Raw genomic sequence first — 21,348 nt, 5'->3', positions numbered from 1 at the left:
TGATGAAAATGGGGGGTGGGAGGGTGGGGGAGGGATGGTTACGTCCAGCCCAGGTACCTTCAGCTAAAACAGCGTTCACCCACACTCTGAATCCGGTTTCTAGGCTGCGAGCACACGCGCCTAACGTGGAAGTATTTCTGAAATCATACCCAGTTAGTTAAACCCAGAAAACGGAAGAGAAACATGGCGTGCTGGTAGCAATCATCACGGAGGTAAAAATCCTGCCTGGTGGTGTTTGCTCCATTCCTTATGGTCATTAGATTAGGATGCAAACTGGAACAGGTGAGTAAAATTGGAAATGAAACCCTTCGTTTGATTTTTTTTTAGAAAGTAGCTATAGACCTGGTTCAGATTTCTTAAAATAGAACATCTTAAATTCATATTTAAAGTTCCTTCATTACTTTAAAAATTCCTTGATAAATATCCAATGTAATCAATCAAGAAGGTGAGTTTACTAGAAGTTTATGTGCTAAAACCTGCAGGGGAAGTGCAGATTGTTCAAAGCAGAGGTTATGGATGCTGCTAATGCTATTCAAAGTCAAGGCCAATGGTTTCTGGATCATTCTCAAGTATTTAGAAAAAGATGAACTGTTATAATAGTCAAGTAAAAATAACGAAGAGGAATAGTGTCAAAAGGGACCGAATTGTCCCCAAAAGACATCTGGATGGCTCCCATTGGGGATGAGCTGCTGAATGTTAGACAAAAGCCCGTCCTGACCAGGTGGCTGGGTGGGCTGGAGCGGCATCCGGTACACCAGGAGAGGTTGCGGGTTCGATTCCCAGTCAGGGCACACACCTAGGTTGTGGGTTTGATCCCTGACTGGGGCGCGTATGGGAGGCAACCGAGGTTTCTCTCTCCTCCCTCTTCCTCTCTCTCTGAAATCAATAAACATATCCTCAGGTGAGGCTTAAAAAAGAAAAAAAAGAAAGACAAAACCCTTATAATGCCTAAAGGTTTCTCAAGGTTTTCCGGAGCTCAGAGCCTCATTTGCCTGCGTGCATCCTCACCTAAAGTAGGAAGCACCGCTTGGAAACACATTAGAAGCCTCACTGGCGTGTCAAGTCCTCTTATTTGTCAAAATCTGTACCCGTAAGCAGAATCCTCTGGTTCCGATGCTGAGCAACTAGACTGCCGGTCACTTCGAGAAGGCTCCGCCCAGCAGCCATCAGAGCAGGGGAGGTGGGGGAAGGGCATCAGAGCCCGATCTCCCCCCCGCACCGCTACCACCCCGGCTGGGCGGGCACTGCAGACCTGGGCCAGCTCCGAGCTCAGCTGCTGAGATTCTGTCTCACGAATTGAAAAACCACGTCATCCTCCTAAAGATGACGTAAAAACAGAACTTCCTAACAAAGAGTCTTAAATAAAGTATGCTGCACTGGCATTACTTTAAACCTCGTACTTAAAGAAACACACCACGGCCCCAGCTGGTTTGGCTCCGTGGTGGGAGCATCGGCCACTGGACCAAAGGATCGTGGATCCGATTCCCAGTCAAGGGCATGTACCTCGGTTGCAGAGTCCCCAGCCCCGGTCGGAGCACGTGCGAGAGGCAACCCATCGATGTGTCTCTCTTTCTCTCTCTCCTCCTCCTCCTCCCTTCCACTCTCTCTAGCAATCAATGGAAAAAATACCCTTGGGTGAGGATTAAAAACAATAATAAAAAGAAATAAAAACATATATCACAACAAGATGAGAGAACATTAGTGTACAGCGTTGTTTTCAAAGGAAACACCGTTAGGCAAGATGGCCCGTCGGAGGCGGCGCAGACCCGTGAGCAAGCGCACCCGCACCCGCCGCCGTTTCTCGGGTTAGTGAGTGCGAGGCCCCGAGCCCGCCCCGGACAGAGGAGGGGGAGGGAGTACCTTCAGTCCAAGCCAGTAAGCCCAAATGACAGCGACCGCATGCTTGCGCCTAGCCTCCTCCTTCAAGCGCTTCAGCTCCCTCCGAGCCTGGAACGTTTTAGACGGAAAATGAGAGAGACAGCCCGATGCAGACAGCGCGCGACCAGGAGCAGACACCCACCACAGAGGCCGCCAGGAGCATGGGGTCCGGGGGGCGAGGGCCCTGCAGCCAGGCCCACCCACAGGCTCGGCGTCAGGCTGGTGTGGAGACGGTCCGGGGGCGGCAGCCTGCGTGGCCCGGGGAGCACGCCTCCACCCCTAACTTCCATCCTTGGCCTTCCCCCGTTCTCCCTCCCTCCGCACAGAACTCCGGGAGACCTGCCTTTGCTGCCAGCCCAGGGGCTGAGGGGGAGCCCCACGGTCACGCGTTCGGATGTGTAAAAAGGCAACCATTGGAAACGGAAGGAATAAAGGTTGTTTCTCCCCCACGTTCAACACAAAAACACAAAGCTCAAAATCCTTCCCAGTTAGAAAACGGGAAGTAGCGTGTTATCAAAACGTAACCTTAGCAAAAGGCCCCAAACGGGGAAATGTACGGAGATAAAAAGTGAAACAATGTGTAGGTTTAAAAAGCAATCTTAGGGGAACGCTCATCGGAGGCACGTGACGTCAAAGGGCAGGAATACCCAGGCCCTGGCTTCACGCTGCATCGTGGGGCAGACCGGGACACGCGCTCACGGTCTCCGCGTCCCACTGCCTCTGCTAGGACTCTGTCCCCGTTTGCTAAAGGGACCAGTCTGGCCCCAGCTGGTGTGGCTCAGTGGTTGAGCATCGGCCTGCGGACTGAAGGGTCCCGGGTTCGATTCCAGTCAAGGGCACATGCCCAGGTGGCAGGCTCGGTCCCCAGCAGGGGGGTGCGCAGGAGGCAGCCGATCGATGATTCTCTCTCCTCACTGATGCTTCTCTCTCTCTCTCCCTCTCCCTTCCTCTCTGAAATCCATGAAAATATATATTTTTAAAAAGATAAAGGGACTAGTGTGTTCTCCACCAAGAGGAAACACACATGAACAACTTTGGTGAGGTTGTGGCCAAGTAAGACCGTTCTGCGGGCAAGTGTCCCCTCTTCTCGCTTTTCTCCCGAGAGGGGCTTGGAACGCTGAGAAGGTGACTTACACACCCAGGGCTGTGCGGCTACGTGGCCCCCATTTTTAGCAGGGGCGACCTCTAATTCCCCGAGTAACAAATACTCTACAGCCCCGGCCCCTTGGGGCGCGTGAAATGTTCACAGCGCCCAGGACGCTGCCTGGGATCAGCGAGGGCCTCCAGGGGCCTTTGTTTGGGAAAACAAACAGCTGATGCGGAAATTCCTGGGATTCTCCCGTGGCCATCCCAGCTGGCTTTGTGTGGACGTGGCTTCCCATGAAATCACAGAAGGCCATTCTTTGCACACAGAGTATCTGGCTTAGGGTAATCAATGGCTGCCAGTGCGCCCGAAACATCGCCTCCCTCACGGATTAATACGCTCTAAAGCATGCGTTAAGGGGGTTTCTGCCGTCCACACGTGGTAGCAGCACTCCACGGAGGCCCAAATCCGAACATTCTCCACATGCCCCTCCCTCCCCACTCCCCGTGGGATACCTCCAGAGAGCGGCCGGTACATGGCAGGGCAGGGGGAAGGGGGGAAACGGAAAGACTAAACATGCAAGCTACTGGAGAGTTTTAATGAAACAGCAACTACCCTAGCCCCTCGTTAGTAAGCACAGTCTGGTTTGCCTATCTATGCATGCGGCAGCTGCCCCGGCACCGATGCCACCCACGGCTCCAGGCCCGTTCACGCCAGCCGTGGGGACGTGCACGCGTGCGCCCTGCTACCTGCAGTCATTCATCCTGACATGCGAGCACCACGGGCTGACGACGGCCCACCCCAGGACGGGGGACGAGATGCGCATCAGTACCTTAGACCCGAGCCAGAAAGCCCAGATCACGGCAATAGCGTGCTTATTCCTAGCCTCCGCCTTCAGCCGGCTCAGCTCCCTCCGCGCCTGCAAGCGTGTGAGAAGGAGTGACAGAGAGCGTGAGGCGGGAGAGGTGACTGCGGGTGTCCCACGGAGAAGGCAGGCAGGCAGACACCGGTCACCGCCACACCGTCAACACGAGCGCGTGCCACCCCCCGCACCGAGCGAGCGTCAGAGAGCGCAGAGGCAGTGCGTGCTCAGGAGCTCAGCCGGGACGGTCCTGCCCCAGGAGAGGGCCCCTCGCTCTGCACCCCCGAGCCCCGCCGCGGCGGGCGGTCCGGCCCACCTGCGTCCCGTGCCAGTACGCCGCGATGGTGGTGGCGGCCTCCTCACAGCGCTTCTGGTGCTTCAGCTCCCGCAGGATCTTCCGGGCCTAAGGGGTAGAATCGGCCGGAAGAACACCAAGTTAGCCAAAAACGGAAGCCACGGTGACCGGAGAAACCCGGAGACCGCCGTGATCCCCTCCTCACATGAAGGACCAGCAGCTCAGAGAAAAGGAGAGGGCACCTGGCGGTATGGCTCAGTGGTAGGCGTCGACCTGTGAACCAAGAGGTCACGGTTCAATTCCCAGTCAGGGCACGCACTCGGGTTGTGGGTTTGATCCCCAGTAGAGGGTGTGCAGGAGGCAGCCAATCCATGATTCTCATCGTTGATGCTTCTCTCTCTCTCCCTCTCCCTTCCTGTCTGAAATCACTAATATGTATATCTATCTCTATATACGTAGTATAAATATATATGTACTAGAGGCCTGGTGCATGAAATTCGTGCACGGGGCGGGGGGGGGGGGGTTGTCCCTCAGCCCAGACTGCACCCTCTCCAATCTGGGATCCCTCTCACAATCCAGGACTTCTGGCTCCCAACTGCTTGCCTGCCTGCCTTCCTGATTGCCCCTAACCGCTTCTGCCTGCCAGCCTGATCACTCCCTAACCACTCCCCTGCCAGCCTGATCGATGCCTAACTGCTCCCCGGCCGGATCGATTGCCCCTAACTGCCCTCCCCTGCAGGCCTGGACCCCCCCCAACTGCTTTCCCCTGCAGGTCTGGTCATCCCTAACTGCCCTCCCCTGTAGGCCTGGAGCCCCCAACTGCCTTCCCCTGCAGGTCTGGTCCCCCCCCAGCTGCCCTCCCCTGCAGCCTGGGTCCCCCCGCCCAACTGTCCTCACCTGCAGGCCTGGTACCCCCCACCAACTGCCCTCCCCTGCAGGCCTGGTCTCCCCCAACTGCGCTCCACTGCAGGCCTGGCCCCCCCTAACTGCCCTCCACTGCAGGCCTGCCCCCCCCCAGCTGCCCTCCTCTGCTGGCCTGGTCACCCCTAGCTGCCCACACTGCCCTCCCCTGCTGGCCATCTTGTGGCGACCATCTTGTGTCCACATGGGGGCAGCCATCTTGTGTCTTGGAGTGATGGTGAATTTGCATATTACGCTTTTTTTAGATATTTAATAAACATCCTATCTAATAAAAGGCTAATATGCAAATCGACCAAACAGTGGAACGACCAGTCACTATGATGCACACTGACCACCAGGGGGCAGACGCTCAATGCAGGAGCTGCCCCCTGGTGGTCAGTGTGCTCCCACGGGGGAGCGCCGCTCAGCCAGAAGCTGGGCTCACAGATGGCGAGCACAGCTGCGGTGGTGGGAACTTCTCCTGCCTCCGCGGCAGCGCTAAGGACCCCTCGGGGGTCCCGGACTGCAAGAGGGTGCAGGCCAGGCTGAGGGACTGCCCCCCGCCCAGTGCATGAATGTCATGCACCAGGCCTCTAGTCCTATCTAATAAGAAGGCAATATGCAAATTAACCATTACTCCATCACAAAGATGGCGGCGCCCAATCCTCTCAGCCCTGCCAGAGTTCCCCAGTCCCGGGGGGGCGGCTGCTGAGAGTGTGCAGCATGAGCGGCCTGGCGGAATGCTTGCTTCATTGCTGCGGTGATGAGGCAAGTGTTCCACCCCTCTGTAGGCCAGGCCCTACAGAGAGCTACTGGCACACGGATTCGTGCACAGGGCTACTAGTATATAAATAAAAGGGAACGTTGCTAATTAGCCCAAAACGGATGATAAGAAGTCGTAAGTGAAAACACATCCAGCCCGACAGTGTAGCGCCCACTGAGCCTGGGACAGCAGCCTCCCACGGCGTGGGGGACAGGGAAAACCTGGCCACAGCAAGACAAGCTGGCGCACAGCAGATAGAAGGAGCAGGCCTCACAATGAGGCTGCAGGATCTCCAATAATCCACCCAAATCCATTCCATCGCTTTCCGTATTGTCGTCGTCAGAGGATATAACTGCAGCTATAGTTTTAATTCAAGCAATGTTTAAAGATTTGCTAATATGAAATTCTCATGTCCAAAAACGCTTCTCTCCAGCAGTTGCTGGAAACTGATCTTGTGGAAGCAGAAGGCCTGGCTGGAGGTGGGCTCAGCGTCCTGCCCCTCACATCGCTGGATGGGAGACCCCACCCAGGACTCAGCAATGAGGCCAAAGACCCATCTGCAGGCGGCGGCTGCACTTAGGCTACATGCTTGGATTTGGTCTCTGGCATTTGCTGAGGGAGGACTACGGCCCTGAGGCTGTTCGTGGGCCCAGACAAAGGTCAACCGGCCACTAGACGCCTGGCCCAGGGACCCATTTCTTTATTTGAAAATTCCTTATTGTTGAAAGTATTATAGCCCTAGCCAGTTTGGCTCAGCGGATAGAGTCGGCCTCCGGACTGGAGGGTTCCAGGTTCGATTCCGGTCAAGGGCACATGGCTGGGATGCAGGCTTGATCCCTAGTGTGGGGCGCTCAGGAGGCAGCCTATCTATGATTCGCTCTCGTCATTGGTGTTTCTATCTCTCTCTCTCTCCCCTCTCCCTTCCTCTCTGAAATCAATAAAGATATATTTTAAAAAAGGAAGTATTACATCTGTCCCCCTTTTCCCCAATGACCTCTCCTCGCCTCCCCGCGTGTTGTGTGTGTCCGTTGGTTATGCTCATATGCGTCCAGGCCTCTGCTCTGAAGGGGTTCCAGGCATGAGGACAACTTGAAGTAGCGGCTCCGGTTTCAGCCCAATCCACACAACCTCCGACAGGACAGGGTCAGCACAGGGCTGAGTACCTCTGACCCAGAGCGGGGTCAGCAACGCTTTCGGCAGCAGGCCCACTGGCAAGAATGTTGGGCTTTGCAGGTCACATGACCACTCATCAGTGCCCCGCTGCAGCACGAAGGCAGCCGCAGACAGGAGGCAGATGGAGTGGGCGTGGTTGACAGCACGAAGCTTTATGTGCACGAACTCTGTAGTTCACATCTGCCTTAATTATAGGAAATTTGCATTTCTTATCATTTTTTACATGAAACTGTCTTCTTTGTCTTTTAACAATGCTTTAAAAATATCAAAACTTTCCTTCGCTTCCCGGCTGTGCGATAACAAACGTTAGGCTACCCGTGGCCTGTGGCCCGTGGGCCGGAGTTAGCTGACCTCCAGACCAATGACCCACTGTTACCCCACTCTCCCCACCAGAACGGCCCGAGCTCAGGACCTCCTGACCATGCGTGCGTTACAGGGCAGCGGAAAGATGACGGCCAGGAAGTCAGAGGCGGCCGGCAGAGCGAGGTCTAGGGGGTGCACAGGTGCGGACCCCCTGGGGCAGCCTGGACTACACACCGCCTCCCCCACCAGCAGGGCGAGAGGATGCCGAGGTCACGCACGGAATTAGCTCGAGGACTTCCTGCTCCGAGAACAAAGCTCTGGAAGAGAAAGCCAGGGAGGAGGAAGCGGCGCCGACGCGGCCACCAGGGCCCCCGCTGGCCGGTGTCGATCCTCCCGCCTGGCTGTGCAGGGCGCAGGCAGCAGGCAGGAGCGACCCCCTGCAGGGACCCGAGGGCCCCACGTAAAGAATAAGGCGCATTCCTGTCACTCACCTTCCAGCCCCGGATGTACGACTGGATCACCAGAGCCGAGCGCTTTGTCTGCTGGTACCGCTTCTGTTGCTGTGGGAGGAAGGGGAGGCGTCAGCACACCCAGGGGCGGGCGGAAGCAGGTGCTCGGCCATGAGCACGCGGAACGGCGCCTTCCCGTGTTATCGTTTATTGTATTACTTATTCGGATTACCACGGGGAAAGAGCGTGTTGCTCACTTGGTGCCACTGCCTCCTGGTCACCCATGTTCCTCCCGGAAACCAACATGTAAAGAAACCGAAACACGCGACAACCCCAAACCGCGACCCGTACCCCTCGCCGTGCTGCACTTCCCAGGCAAGGAGCTCCCCGCAGCAGCCACGCGAGACCCCCCACCAGCAGAAAGGGCCAAGGGTCTGAGAACTAAAGAAGGCCAACCCTTTAGCCAAACCCCAAACTCTACGAAAACGTGGCCTCAGCTTTCTGGAATTAAAGCCATTGTCAGCGCCGCTACAATAAACGAAGAGGAACCAACGGTTTTGAAAAAGCTGACTCTACCACCATCCAGGGGTTAAAGGACATAGTCTCCTTCGGTCCATGACCACGTTAAGAGGGAGACGCCCCACCCTATCTACCCCAGTGGGAGGCGCTGTGACACGTGGAACTTGAGCTCTGACTGAAGACGTCCTGCATTCCAATCCCATCGCAGCCACTCAGCAGCGGGGTGACTGTGGGCAAGCTCCCTAATGGTTCATGCCTTCGTTTTCTCGTCTTTACAAAGGAACCAGAGCCCTAGCCGGTGTTGCTCAGTGGTTAGAGCATCAGGCTGCTGACTGAAGGGTCCCGGGTTGGATTCCAGTCAAGGGCATGTACCTGGGTTGCAGGCTCCTCCCCGGCCCGGGCCCTGGTTGGGGCTCGTGCAGGAGGCAACCCATCAGTGTGTTTCTCTCACATGGATGTTTCTCTGTGTCTTTCCCTCTCTCTTCCACTCTCCCTGAAAATCCATGGAAGATATCCTGGGGTGAGGATTTAAAAAAATTAAAAAATGAATCTAACGGGACCACAGGGGCATGCGTTTCACGGGCTCGCTGGGAGCGTCGGGCACGGGGAAGGGCATGCACAGAGAGCGTGAGGGACACTCGGCAGCGAGCGTCGCGGCAGCTGCGTGCGGGACTCACGGCGTATCTCCGGAACCAGGCGGCGACCACGATCTGGCTCCGGCGCATCAGCAGGAAGTGCGTGCGGCGCTTCCACCCGCGGTAGATCTTCTGGATGAGCGTGGCCAGGTCCTCCAGCCGCTGCTTCCGCAGGTCCTCCAGCTTGAACAGCTGCGAGGAAGCGAGAGGTGGGCCCGTCACAAACCCAGCACCTCTCCTGGCCCCGGACAGATGTTCTCGGGAGGTCAGAGGGCACGATGGTGGAGGCCACCGCGCTGAGAAGACAGGAGTAACGGTCTACATGACAGACACCACGGCCACAGCCCACGGGAAACGACTTTGACGAATTCACGCAGCACCGGCCATTGGGATTCCGGAGACGCGGCACTTGCGAGGCATCAGAGGGCGGAGCGCGGCTCAGGTGTGCCTGCGCACCACCCAGGAGGGCGCGTTTATCCGCCAAAGGGAGGAGCTGGCCGCGTTCCCCTGAAACAGCCGCAGCCCTTTCCACATTCTCCAGATTCCCAAATCGCCAATCACCTTTACACGGACTGCACTTCGTCTGTCTATTCATTCGTAAAGGCTCCCTTAGAGTCTTATCAGGTAGAATTTTAAGTGTCTCTTTTTAACTTAAAAAAAATGTTGAGTGTCTTCATGTACTTCTAAATAATAGGGCTGCCTTTCCTTAAATTGTTAAATAATGCAGATATTACAAACGCAGACTGAGCTTATCTCTGATTCCTACGAAATAGCGAGGTGTTGTTGTTGCCTGAACAGGTTCTTTATGATTTCTCTCTTGGACAGCATATCCCAGGGGTCCTCAAACTTTTTAAACAGGGGGCCAGTTCACTGTCCCTCAGACCGTTGGAGGGCTGGACTATAGTTTAAAAAAAAAACTATGAACAAATTCCTATGCACACTGCACATATCTTATTTTGAAGCAAAAAAACAAAATGGCAAAAACACCCGCATGTGGCCCGCGGGCCGTAGTTTGAGGACGCCTGGCCTATCCGATCAAAGACGTGGACGTCTCATAAGAAACACACGTGCTCTGCCATGACCCCTCACTTGCCCCTCCTCTGGGGCATTCGAGATAAAACGAGAACGGGGCGTTCTCGGCAGCATCGGGGTCACGTCCCCAAGTGGAACAGACTCTGAGGAGCTGTCCACGTGGTGACGACGTGCGTTCAGAGTGGAAAGGTTCCAACGGCATACCGTCCTCGGGTTCCGGATGAATATCTTGGATCGACCGAAGGAATACTCTTCCACAGGAATCTCCAATTCACGAAACAGCACCTCCACACCAGCCCTAGAAACAACGAGAACAGTGAGTGTTCCGAGTTACAGAAACAGCCTATCGGAGCTGGAATCACGGTATCAGGTTCCCCGCGGCACCAAACTGTAGTTCCATTCCCAGGCAGCACAATCGCTCTTTCAGGGAGTATCCTTCTATCGAAGAACCAAGACGGAACTCCACAAATTAAACCAAGCCCAGGAGATGCCAAAGGAGCAAATTTGGGGTCAGAACTGCCTATTCTAAGAAAAGGTGGCACGATGGCCCAGGTCTTGATTTCATTCGCAGAAGCAACACTTGTATCAAATATACCCACAGCGATGGACCCCCCGGGCCAGGAGGGTGTGGGAGGGACTCGGACCTATTGTTAACTCACTCCGCTGATTCTCAAAAACATTTTAAACATTGCTTCTGCCCACCAGGGTGTGGACAGAGCCCGAGAGAGTGCTCAGTGCCGGACGATGGGGAGCATGGACGTGGGCCTCCAGGGCGGGAGCGAGGCCCGGGCGTGGCTGACCTCTCAGTCCTGGGCCCTGGCTTCAACCTCAGTCTTTACAACCGAACACCCCACCCCCTGCGGGCCGAGCAGCAGGCAGGGTCAGACCCTGGCCTGGGTGTCATGGTGCACACTGACCATGAACCCGGAGGTCAGGCCCGAGAACTGAACCGGCACCAGGACCCGCGTTACGTGGGTGTCCCGTTATACATCGGAGACCACACCCCGCGTCTGGAGCTTCTCCCCGGAATACGGGGGAGTGTCTAATGCTGCCGGGGCTCCCGTGGGAGGCCAGGCCCGGGGAAATGCACCGGTGACACGGGCACAGCGAAAAGGCAGCCCCCAAGGACAACCCCCACGCCCTGCCGAGGCCGCCGAACAGGCCCGCCGGCTTCCCGGAGCGGTCGGGAGTTTCCGCCGCCCGCAGAAAAGGGCAGCCCACCTGGCGTGGCTCCGTGGTTGAGCATCGACCTATGAACCAGGAGGTCACGGTTCGATTCCCGGTCAGGGCACATGCTAGGGTTGTGGGCTCGATCCCCAGTAGGGGGCGTGCAGGAGGCAGCCAATCCATGATTCTCTCATCATTGATGTTTCTCTCTCTCTCTCCCTCTCCCTTCCTCTCTGAAATCAATAAAAATGTGTTAAAAACAACAAAAGAAAAGGGGTGACTTTCAATGACTGGTAAAAGCAGGAGGGTCGCTAACAGGCAAGGCCTGACTTCGCTCTGGCAGCGACCCCCGCCCCCCCACCCCCCGGCATAGCAGTTCTCCCTGCACATGGAGAGCGCCGGGGGCTGCCCCAGGGAGCAGCGTGCCGTGGCCCAGGCTCCGCCCGAGACCGGATGGGCAAGTGCCATCAGGGCCGGGGAGGCGTACATGTATTTTATTGTGTATATGCCTCCGAGCATGGCCCCGCCTCCCATAGCCTCCCCTCTAGCTCTGCCAGCAAAGACACTGACACGTTGGACTCTAGCTGCTCCCAAGGGGTGCAGACCCGGGTAAAAAGTGGGACCCTCACTCCCACCCCCGGACTCTCTGGGGTTAATCCCCGCTCTGGGGGGCAGGCTGAGAGCAGTGATCCAACATGCCTGTCCAACTGTACCCTCCACGACTCCACACAAAGGCACCAATCAACTATGAACCCCTCCTGACTGACACAGGACAGGCAAGTTGCCGGTGTGGGTTTGTTTAAGCCCTGTTTGGACCTTAAAGAAAACGGAGACTTCTGCCCTGACCGGTTTGGCTCAGCGGATAGAGCGTCAGCCTGCGGACTGAAGGGTCCCAGGTTCGATTCCGGTCAAGGGCATGGACCTTAGTTGCGGGCACATCCCCAGTAGGGGGTGTGCAGGAGGCAGCTGATCGGTATTTCTCTCTCATCGATGTTTCTAACTCTCTCTCCCTCTCCCTTCCTCTGTAAAAATATCAATAAAATATTTTTTAAAAAAACAAAAACAAAACTGAGACTTCTACAATGAATTAAGGGTTAGCACAGAACGATCCGGATGGAAGAGGGTACGAAGCAGAGATTCCAGCCCATGTTTCATACACTGGTTCTGCCTAGGAGCATGTGAACAACACGGGTGAGCCGTGTGCTTTAGGACTTCATGACTAGCACGGCCAACGAGCGCTCACCTTGCCGGCCCTCTCCAGCGAGGCCACGTCTGCGTGCACAGCATCTTGTACCGCTCCAGGCACGGCTCGTAGGCCTGCCGGAAGGCGTAGCCGGCCCTGCGCACGCGCACGTTCTCCAGGAGGCCCAGGTACCGGATCTGGTGGCACACCAGGGCCTCGCTGAAGATGTGAGCGGCTTTCTTGTCATTGGGCTTGATGCACCTGAAAGGAAACCAGGGCGTTACACTCTGTCTCCGGGGATAGCAGCTGTCTGGGTTTCCCAAGGTAAGAGATGAGGACTCACTACTCCTGGGAAACCCAGCCATTCCTTTTGAAATTATTTCAGATCACTTTCCAAAAGCCTAAAACTTAAGACACTGCCTGCACCGCCATAAAAAAACAAATCCTGCCCCGGCTGGTTTGGCTCAGTGGATAGAGTGTCGGCCTACGGACTGAAGGGTCCCGGGTTCGATTCCCAGTCAGGGCACATGGCCGGGTCGCAGGCTCGATCCCCAGGAGGGGGCGTGCAGGAGGCAGCCGATCAGTGATCCTCTCCCATCACGGATGTGTCTCTCTCCCCCTCCCCCACAATAACCTGATGACTCCCCCTGCCCTTTCGCCGAGTGAAAGAAGTCTGACACAGACGACACATTTCATGACCCCCTTGTGACGCGCAGAGAGCTTCTGGTTAGAAATCAGTCCTGCTGCCTCCTCGGGGAGGGGAGACGGGGGGACAGGGACGGGCCAGGGACCTTCTGGATAATGGGAATGCTGTGTATCTTGGTCTCAATCGGTTACACGGGTGTACACATATGTGAAACTTCAACAAGCTGTACAATGAGCACTCATGTGCTTGGCCATATTTCATTATGCATTTATCTCAATGAAAGGATTAAAAACACGGTGCCATGCCCCGCCGGTGTGGCTCAGTGGTTGAGCACCGACCCCTGAACCCAGAGGTCACAGGTTCGATTCCCGGTCAGCGAACATGCCGGGGTTGGGGGCCCGAGCCCCAGTAGGGGGTGTGCAGTAGGCAGCCGATCAAGGTTCCTATCTCTCTATCCCTCTCCCTTCCTCTCTCTCTAAATATCAATAAAAACATACTTAAAAGAAGCAACACGGTGTCTCTATGCCCTTGAACTTCCTTCCTTTTTATTTAATAGGGCACCAAAAAATGACACCTACGCATTTAAAAAAAAAAATCAGAAAAGAAACTGGTCATAAGGTTCCTGGTTATCTCCTTATGAAACCAGGACTGTTACCTAATTAACATGTTCTACCCCGACTGCAATCAAACAGGGGATTTTGCCTGCTTCTATGTTGCTAAGGTAACGTTAGGTAAACAAGCCAAACACAAAAGCGTTCCTCACCGTCTCCCAGTAACCGAGTTTTCAGACTAAAGAAGGCGCGTGGGTGTGCGTGTGTGGATGGAACCCGCCCTAACCCACACCTCCTAGCGTCTCGCTCCCCAGATGCACCAGGAGCGACTCCGCTCCGCGCCGTCTCCCCCGAACCTGAGGGCTAAGCTCCCCCAGACGCAGGGAGAGAGCCAGAGGCTTCTTGGTTCTTCCCGGCCCAGCCTCACGGAAGAGGGGCTGCACTGAGGCCCCCCTCGCCCCAACGCGCCGAGTTAGCATAAAACAAACCCAGAATGATCCAACCGTTTATGCAGGACCCTTACCAAAAATCTGCCTATTGCTTATCTTCTTAAAACTAAGAACATACCTTATTCATTATCTTTAAGTAACTTACTAAAAAATACAGAAAGTTGAGACCCCCCCCCCCCGGTGCCAACAACCCAATTTCATTAAATGTCTGTGCCACCTTCCCCCTCTGTTTTCAGTCCCCTTCTGGGGGGCGGAGGGGGCACTGGGGCATTTTTTAAGCAAGCCTGCGACACGGTGCCATCTGATCTGCGCGTGCTTTCGTCACCCTCTGCGTGGGCTTCCTGAGGCTGAGCCAACAGGACAGGACTCCCCCCGGAGAGGCCTCCCCCCCGAGCCCTCAGGAAGGTGGGGGCCGGAAGTACCGAATGTAGTTGGGGTTCTTGGTCTGCAGGTTCTTCATCAGCGTGGCCACGGACGCCTTGAACTGCGAGCCGGCTGTCGGGGGCCGCTTCAGGTTGATCTTGGTGGGGTTCCCCTCGGGGAACAGGGACTGGATGAGGGCGTGGCCGGCCCTCCACATGGCCTGGGACAGGTCTCGGTAGAGGAGGTCGTTGTTTTTGTCGACAAACCCTTCCACCTGGTACAGCACCTGTGAGCGACACGAGACTCAGCCACGGACACTCGCACGCCAGGAAGTCAAGCCACTGGCGACACGTTCCCGGACCAGCTCTATCCCCGTGTCCTCTTTCCCATCGGGTCCCCAGCACGTGAGTCGCCCTCCGATGCCAAATGAGCGTCCAAGTTTAAATGCCAACTGTCTAAATCATGGAAGAGTTTTAAATAAATTCTATGAGCATTCAGGATCTGCAAGAATAAATTCCAAAAATGTTAGGCTTAGCATTTTCAAAGGAATTTCTCTTTTTTTTTTGGTGTTGGAGCACATTTTTGAGGTTTTACTTTCATTTTAGTTCCCATGTGCCAATTCTAGTCTGTTTAAAAGCAGACGGGAAGGCCCAGCCAGCATGGCTCAGTGGTTGAGTGTTGACTTACGAACCAGGAGGTCACGGTTCGATCCCCAGTGTGGGGCGGGCAGGAGGCAGCCGATCCATGATTCTCTCTCATCATTGATGCTTCTATCTCTCCCTCCCTCTCCCTTCCTCTCTGAAATCAATAAAAATATATTTAAAAAATAAAAAAGTGCACAGGAGGAAATAAAGTAGACGTAAGACTAAATTTTCATCGACATCCCAAGCCAGCAGCAACATTGACCAGAAAAGTATCTTTTAATAACATAGGCTAACGAAGAAAATAAAGTACAAGTTTCAACATTTTAAAATTAAAGGTAGGTCAGAGACTATATACTTCATTTTTACATAATGAATACATAATTAAGAATTTTTTCCCCTTTGGAGTTTGCAGCCTTATTTATAACAAAAGAAGTATTAACTGCATTCAATATTCTTTTAGGAGTATAAAAAATTAATCTATTATTAAAACTGTTTTTAACATATATATAACATAAAAATTAATTCTCCCGAATATTAAGCAAATGAATAAGTGGTGTTTTTTTTAAAGTAGATATTTTCCCATGTCATTTCTAACCTAAGAATATTTTTTCCTAAGTGGTTTGTGCTTTTAAAACCTTATTACTTCAATTTTTACTGTCAAATCCCCTTTATTTGTGTTGATAGATCTTTTTTTATAGGACAGCTCAGAGCTTAAAAATAATAAAACCATTTTCTAAAACACATTCGAACTCTTTCATGAAGTTCACCGGCTTTCCTTGCGGCCGGAGCATTAGTGAGACTTTGCTCGACATGGTCCAGATTCCACGGAGCACTTCCTGACCCTGCTGTTTACTTTCTCACTGTGCCACTGCAGCTGGCCTTCGGCCTCTGTGAGTTTCAGGTGCACAGCACGGTGCTCAGACACCGTATGACCGATGCAGTGCACCCTGATTCGCCTGGGATCCACCGACCCCACACAGTTAGCACACCCTCACTGACCCCCTTCCCGTGGTCCTACCCGCCGGCCGCTCAGCTGATCCTCACGAGCTGGCGGTGGGCCATGCCAGCTCTGAGGCCTGGTCTCCAGGGCCCCCTACCCTGCCGGTGCCCACCTTACCCTGCTGCCCGCCCGCCCCCACCTCACCCTGTCCCCCAATCTTGCTGGCCCCCACCTTACCCCGCCCCCTACCTTGCCACCCCCCCCACCCCCCTCCCTTGCCGGCCCCCCTCCCTCCCCTACCTTGCCCGCCCACCTCCCCCCGACCTTGCCCACCCCCTCTCCCCCCCCACCTTGCCCGCCCCCCTCCCCCCTACCTTGCCCACCCCCCTCCCCCCCACCTTGCCCACCCCCTCCCCCCCACCTTGCCCACCCCCCTCTCCCCCACCTTGCCCACCCCCTCCCCCCCACCTTGCCGGCCCCCTCCTCCACCTTGCCCACCCCCTCTCCCCCCCCACCTTGCCCGCCCCCCTCCCCCCCACCTTGCCCGCCCACCTCCCCCCCACCTTGCCGGCCCCCTCCTCCACCTTGCCCACCCCCTCTCCCCCCCACCTTGCCCGCCCCCCCTCCCCCCACCTTGCCCGCCCCCCTCCCCTACCTTGCCGGCGTAGTGCTGGATGCGAAAGCAGCTGTGCGGCAGGGAGGTGTCGTTGAGGAAGCGCGAGCACCTGCTCATCCGGCTCTCGAAGTGCTGGTGGGTGGCGCACACCTGGTTCAGCTTCTCCAGGAAGGTGTCGTCGGTGACGGTGCCGGGCCGCAGGCACTCCTCGTCCAGCATGGCCAGGATCCCGTTGGTGTTCTGGGAGGGAGAGAGAGGGGGGTTCCTTCCCTCCTCACCGCGCCGTCGGCATCCGCCCCGAGGAGCCAGCGCAGTCACCGAGCCCAGGACCCGCTCACGCACAGGAGCAGCAGGAAGCTGACAAGGAGCAGCCACAGAGGCCTGTGCGCCCACAGTGTCCGGGGGTGTGTGTGTGGGGGGCACACACTGTGCCCGTCCCCCGCCCGTGCTCCCCCCCAGAACAGGCTGCGGCGTCACCGTGCCCCGCAGCTGGCTGAGAGCTGGAATTCACACGGTTAGGAACAGGCCAGTGAGATCTCAGACCCCAAAACTAACACCAACGTCAGAAACTCCAGTGACAGACAACCGCCTCTACAACACGTGGTCACAGACCACAGCGCCCGGTCTGGGCTGCGATCGGGTCCGAGCTCGAGGAGGAAACCGGCGTCGGATGTTTCCCAACGGCCCGTGTGTTCAAAACCACGTTCACTTTCTGGGGAAATGAACTAAAAAAGCGACCCCGGGCGCTGCTTTGGACGATCAAAGCCATCGAGCTGTGCTGGAAGGATGTCTGCTGAGCGTGAAATTCAGCTCTGTGTACAACTTCTACATGGACGTCAAACACGAGGGAGCATGGGTTGGGCACCAGACCCTGTGACCATACTCATCCCACGAGCAGGGAGCCCACGAAGCTGGGCCAGAGACCGGCACCTTCTGCTCTGCCCCTCCGACCGCCTCTGGGGCCCCTATGCGTCCACTCCGCGAGGACGATCTGCCCCACTGACCTTCGACCCCGCCCCTTCCAACAGGGAAGTCCCCGGGGGAACTCACAGGGCCATAACATCCTCGGCCCCGCATGGATTCATTCACACCAAACCCCGGGACGTGAGGGCTCGCAGGAACGAGTGTGTGGGCCAGCCCCCGAGGGAGCTTCATTGTTAGGTGGTTCTGGAAGGAAACGCTTCCTTTAAGGACCCGGGCTCCCACGTGAACTCTAATCCAGTCTCTTCCATCACACACACAAGGGGAATTTCGGCTGAGAAAATCTAGTTAAATTTAGCATATTACCACTGTTGTTTTTCCTTTTTAAAGAGAAATAATTAAGTGCAATGCTATGTTTATGAAGGGAAGCATGTTAGTCATGACTTCCGAAAGTTAAACTCCACGCAGAAAATTACCTCGGTCACAAAATTTATGGGGAAAAACTTTTTTCCCCCAAAACTGATTTTCCACATGTCAGACTAGTGTTTTGAATTGCTTAAGAATATCGGCGTTCACATTCCAACACCGTTCAGAGGTTTCCAAACAAAGTTCACTTTTTAATTGAAAACTAGTGATGCTTTAGAATATTGGGGTTTTTTGTTTTGTTTTGTTGGTGTTTTTAAATATATTTTACAAATCTGTGCACCGGTGGGGTCCCTCAGCCTGGCCTGCGCCTTCTCGCAATCCGGGACCCCTTGGGGAATGTCGGAGGCCCAGTGCACGGATTCGGCCCGATCCCCGCAGGCCAGGCCGAGGTACCCCACTGGTGCACAAATCTATGCACCAGGCCTCTAGTATGCATATAAGATCTTTGGTTAATCTCTTCCCGCCCTGTCCCCTCCCCGCTTCCCTCTGAGATTCGTCAGTCTATTCCATGTTTCCATGCCTGGGCATTGAGCGTCTTCCCCCTGGTGGTCAGTGCGTGTCATAGCTACCGGTTGAATGGTCAAACGATCGCTTAGGCTTTTATATAGAGAGATTGGTTTTTACAGAGAGGAAGGGAGAGAGACAGAGAGTTAGAAACATCGATGAGAGAGAAACATTGATCAGATGCCTCCTGCACGTCCCCTACTGGGGATCGAGCCCGCAACCAAGGTACATGCCCTTGACCGGAATCGAACCCAGAAGCCTTCAGTCCACAAGCCAATGCTCTATCCACTGAGTCAAACTGGTTAGGGCTAGAATACTGTTTTTAATGTTTGGTTTCATCAAAAATACGTCTCTCAGGAATGACTGAGAGAGAAAAAATACGGGCTAATTACATGCTTTCTAAAAGGACTGTGAGCGGTGACTAGGAAGGGACAGGCTTGACACGGAGCACCTGTAACCACATTCCTGGAGCACGGCTCTCGCCTACGACTGACATGAAGGCTGCAGGACGATAAAGGTCACGACTGTTTCTAATTACTTTGCTATCAAGGCCAGGATGGTTCGTCATCCTAAGCATAAAACAAGAGTTTCCAGGTTTTCACGAACAAATCCATGTTCCTGCAACCAACTCAACCTATATAATAAAAGGCTAATATGCAAATCGACCGAATGACTGGTCGCTATGATGTGCACTGACCACTAGGGGGCAGACGCTCAATGCAGGAGCTGCCCCCTGGTGGTCAGTGTGTTCCCCCAGGGGGAGCACCGCTCAGCCAGAAGCCGGGCTCATGGCTGGCGAGTGCAGCGGCAGTGGCCGGAGCCTCTCCCACCAACGCAGAAGCTCTAAGGATGTCCAACTGATGGCTTAGGCCCACTCCCCGCGGGATCCAGGACTGCGAGAGGGCACAGGCCGGGCTGAGGGACACCCCCCACCGAGTGCACGAATTTCGTGCACTGGCCCTCTAGTTTATAACATGATGTGAAAACAAAAATCTTAGATTCGGAAAGCTTACTAAAAAGTATCCAGTAATTTCTCACACTCCAAGCCTTTCCCCATATACATACACATATTTGTGTCACCTGAGAAATCCCACGGCCGTGGCCACCTGTGAAGCCACACGCGCAATCTCCCCCCCGCACATGCTCCGAACCAAGGCGGGGCTTACACCTGAACCACTCCCGGGGCCCTCAACTCAGCTCCTAAGGTTGTCCCTTTATCTTCACATACCACACTTTTTAAAAAACTTTAATAAATACATTTTCCAGCTTTCTTCAGATGTCACTGACATATATAACGTCAGGTTTAAGGTGGACAGCTTGTTGATTTGATACACATACACTGCAGAAGGATCACCAATACAGCCACAGCTGTTGGCTAACGTCGCTATCACCAAAACAATCACCATTTCCTTGTGTGGTGAGAACACGTAAGACCTACTCTCTTAGCAACTTCCAAGTACATAATGCAGTATTGTTAGCTCCAGTCCACACGCTGTACTTTGCCTCCACAGAGCCTAAATCCTCTTATAACTCCCATTTCCTCCCCCCAGATCCTGGCAACCACCACGGCACCCTGTTTCTCTGAGTGTGGCTTGTTTTAGATTCCAGATATTAGTGCGATCCTATAGCATCTGTCCTGGTCTGGCTTCTCTCACAGAGCACCATGTCCTCAAGGTCTATCCCGGTTGTTGTAAGTGGCAGGACTTCCTGCTTGGTCCTGGCTGAACAATACTCGTACATTTATTCCCATCACACCTCCTTTAACCACTCATCCACAGAGAAAGACTTAGGTTACTCCCAGCTCTTGGCTACGGTAGCTCATGCTGCAACGAACATGGGAGGACAGACCTCTCTCCGAGATCCCAGCTCCACTTCCTCTGGCTGCAAACCCCGAAGTGGAGCTGCTGGATCCTATGGTTGCTCTATTTTTAATTTTCCGGGGAAGCCCCGCAATGTTTTCCATGGCAGCGGCACCAATTTACATCCCCAGCAGCAGCGCACAAGGGCTCCCTTGTCTCCCGGGCCCCATGGAAATGATCTTTGTGATAAGAACCACCGAACCGCAGGTGAAGGCGTCGCTGGAGCTTTAGAAATGAAATGGCTATTTTGCTTCGGCAAAAACCTGCACGGCTGCTCCGAGCCTCCTCCGCCCGGGGTCCGCACCCCCAGGAGCCGGGCCTGCGCTCCAGCACCGGGGAGGGCTGGTCTCCGAGGGGCCCAGGGAATCGGGCTGAGCATCACAATCTCCCGTGGTCCAGGCCATCGTTCAAGAACCACGTGCGACCCCCGAGGGCTGGGGCAGAGCCTCCGGACTCCGCAGTTCCCTGAGAAAAGCGCTCCAAGAACGGAAAGGCTCCAGCTTAGCACTGACGGCAGTCAGACCGCTCGCAAGAAGGGAATTAATTGTGTCACCTGGAGATGGAGAACACTGTGCACACTCACGTTTTCTATCAGGTCGCAGATGATGGCGTTGTTGAAGTAGTCGATGTGAGTCCATTCTATGTCCTGGAAAACAAACCGGGGAATCAAACGCCACGTCACGACGCTGCAGCACCACCCGCCAGGGAATCGCCCCTGCCCAGCCGCCTGTCCCTCACTTCCTGTCTCCTTGTTCCCTGTAACATCAGAGCTGCCCACGCCATCTCCCAGGCCCCACGCTGCCTCAGCCGCGGCCCACCCTGACATCCTCATCGAAACGAACGCCTGGACCTGCTCTGAGACGCCCGCCCGTCCCGCTCTCCATCGCGGCCCTTTCGCATGCCTCCCCCTGGCCCTCGACCAAACACGGACTCCACGGGCCCTTGGATCAACATTGCTCTGTGTATGTTTACAGTGTTTATACGGAAAGAAGCCAGCACTTGATCCCAAGAATCTAAGGCCTCGATTTTTCTATTCTTAATTTGTAACCCCTGGGGAACATTAATTTCAGTGAATCCCACGTTGGACGGCAGTGAACTATTTACTTCACGTGTGAAGACAGTTTGGTGCAAAGAGAAAATATCTTCAACCTCAGGAGAGACACAAGAGCCGATCCCCAGGCCCCGA

The 21,348-nt window shown here is 55.0% G+C and overlaps 1 protein-coding gene across 3 annotated transcripts in view; it reads right to left on the bottom strand.

Moving 5' to 3' along the window:
- Positions 1-21,348, bottom strand: part of MYO1B (myosin IB) — a 142,233-nt gene that overhangs the window by 14,125 nt on the left and 106,760 nt on the right. Inside the window, exons 15-24 of one of the 3 annotated variants that reach the window (XM_079782782.1) lie at positions 20,746-20,808; positions 16,492-16,692; positions 14,312-14,538; positions 12,304-12,504; positions 10,098-10,191; positions 8,904-9,053; positions 7,750-7,818; positions 4,141-4,227; positions 3,795-3,881; positions 1,861-1,947 (exon numbers count right to left, since the gene is read on the bottom strand). In XM_079782782.1, the coding sequence (XP_079638908.1) occupies positions 1,861-1,947; positions 3,795-3,881; positions 4,141-4,227; positions 7,750-7,818; positions 8,904-9,053; positions 10,098-10,191; positions 12,304-12,504; positions 14,312-14,538; positions 16,492-16,692; positions 20,746-20,808 (1,266 nt within the window). The remainder of the gene's footprint in view (positions 1-1,860; positions 1,948-3,794; positions 3,882-4,140; positions 4,228-7,749; positions 7,819-8,903; positions 9,054-10,097; positions 10,192-12,303; positions 12,505-14,311; positions 14,539-16,491; positions 16,693-20,745; positions 20,809-21,348) is intronic. The other 2 variants (XM_079782783.1, XM_079782781.1) reach the window with 2 other exon arrangements.

Source organism: Cnephaeus nilssonii (assembly GCF_951640355.1).
Source record: "Cnephaeus nilssonii genome assembly, chromosome: 10".
In the NCBI taxonomy this organism is placed as follows: Eukaryota; Metazoa; Chordata; class Mammalia; order Chiroptera; family Vespertilionidae; genus Cnephaeus; species Cnephaeus nilssonii.
The sequence above is the reverse complement of the archived record's forward strand: the minus strand, read 5'-3'. Positions and strand labels throughout refer to the sequence as shown.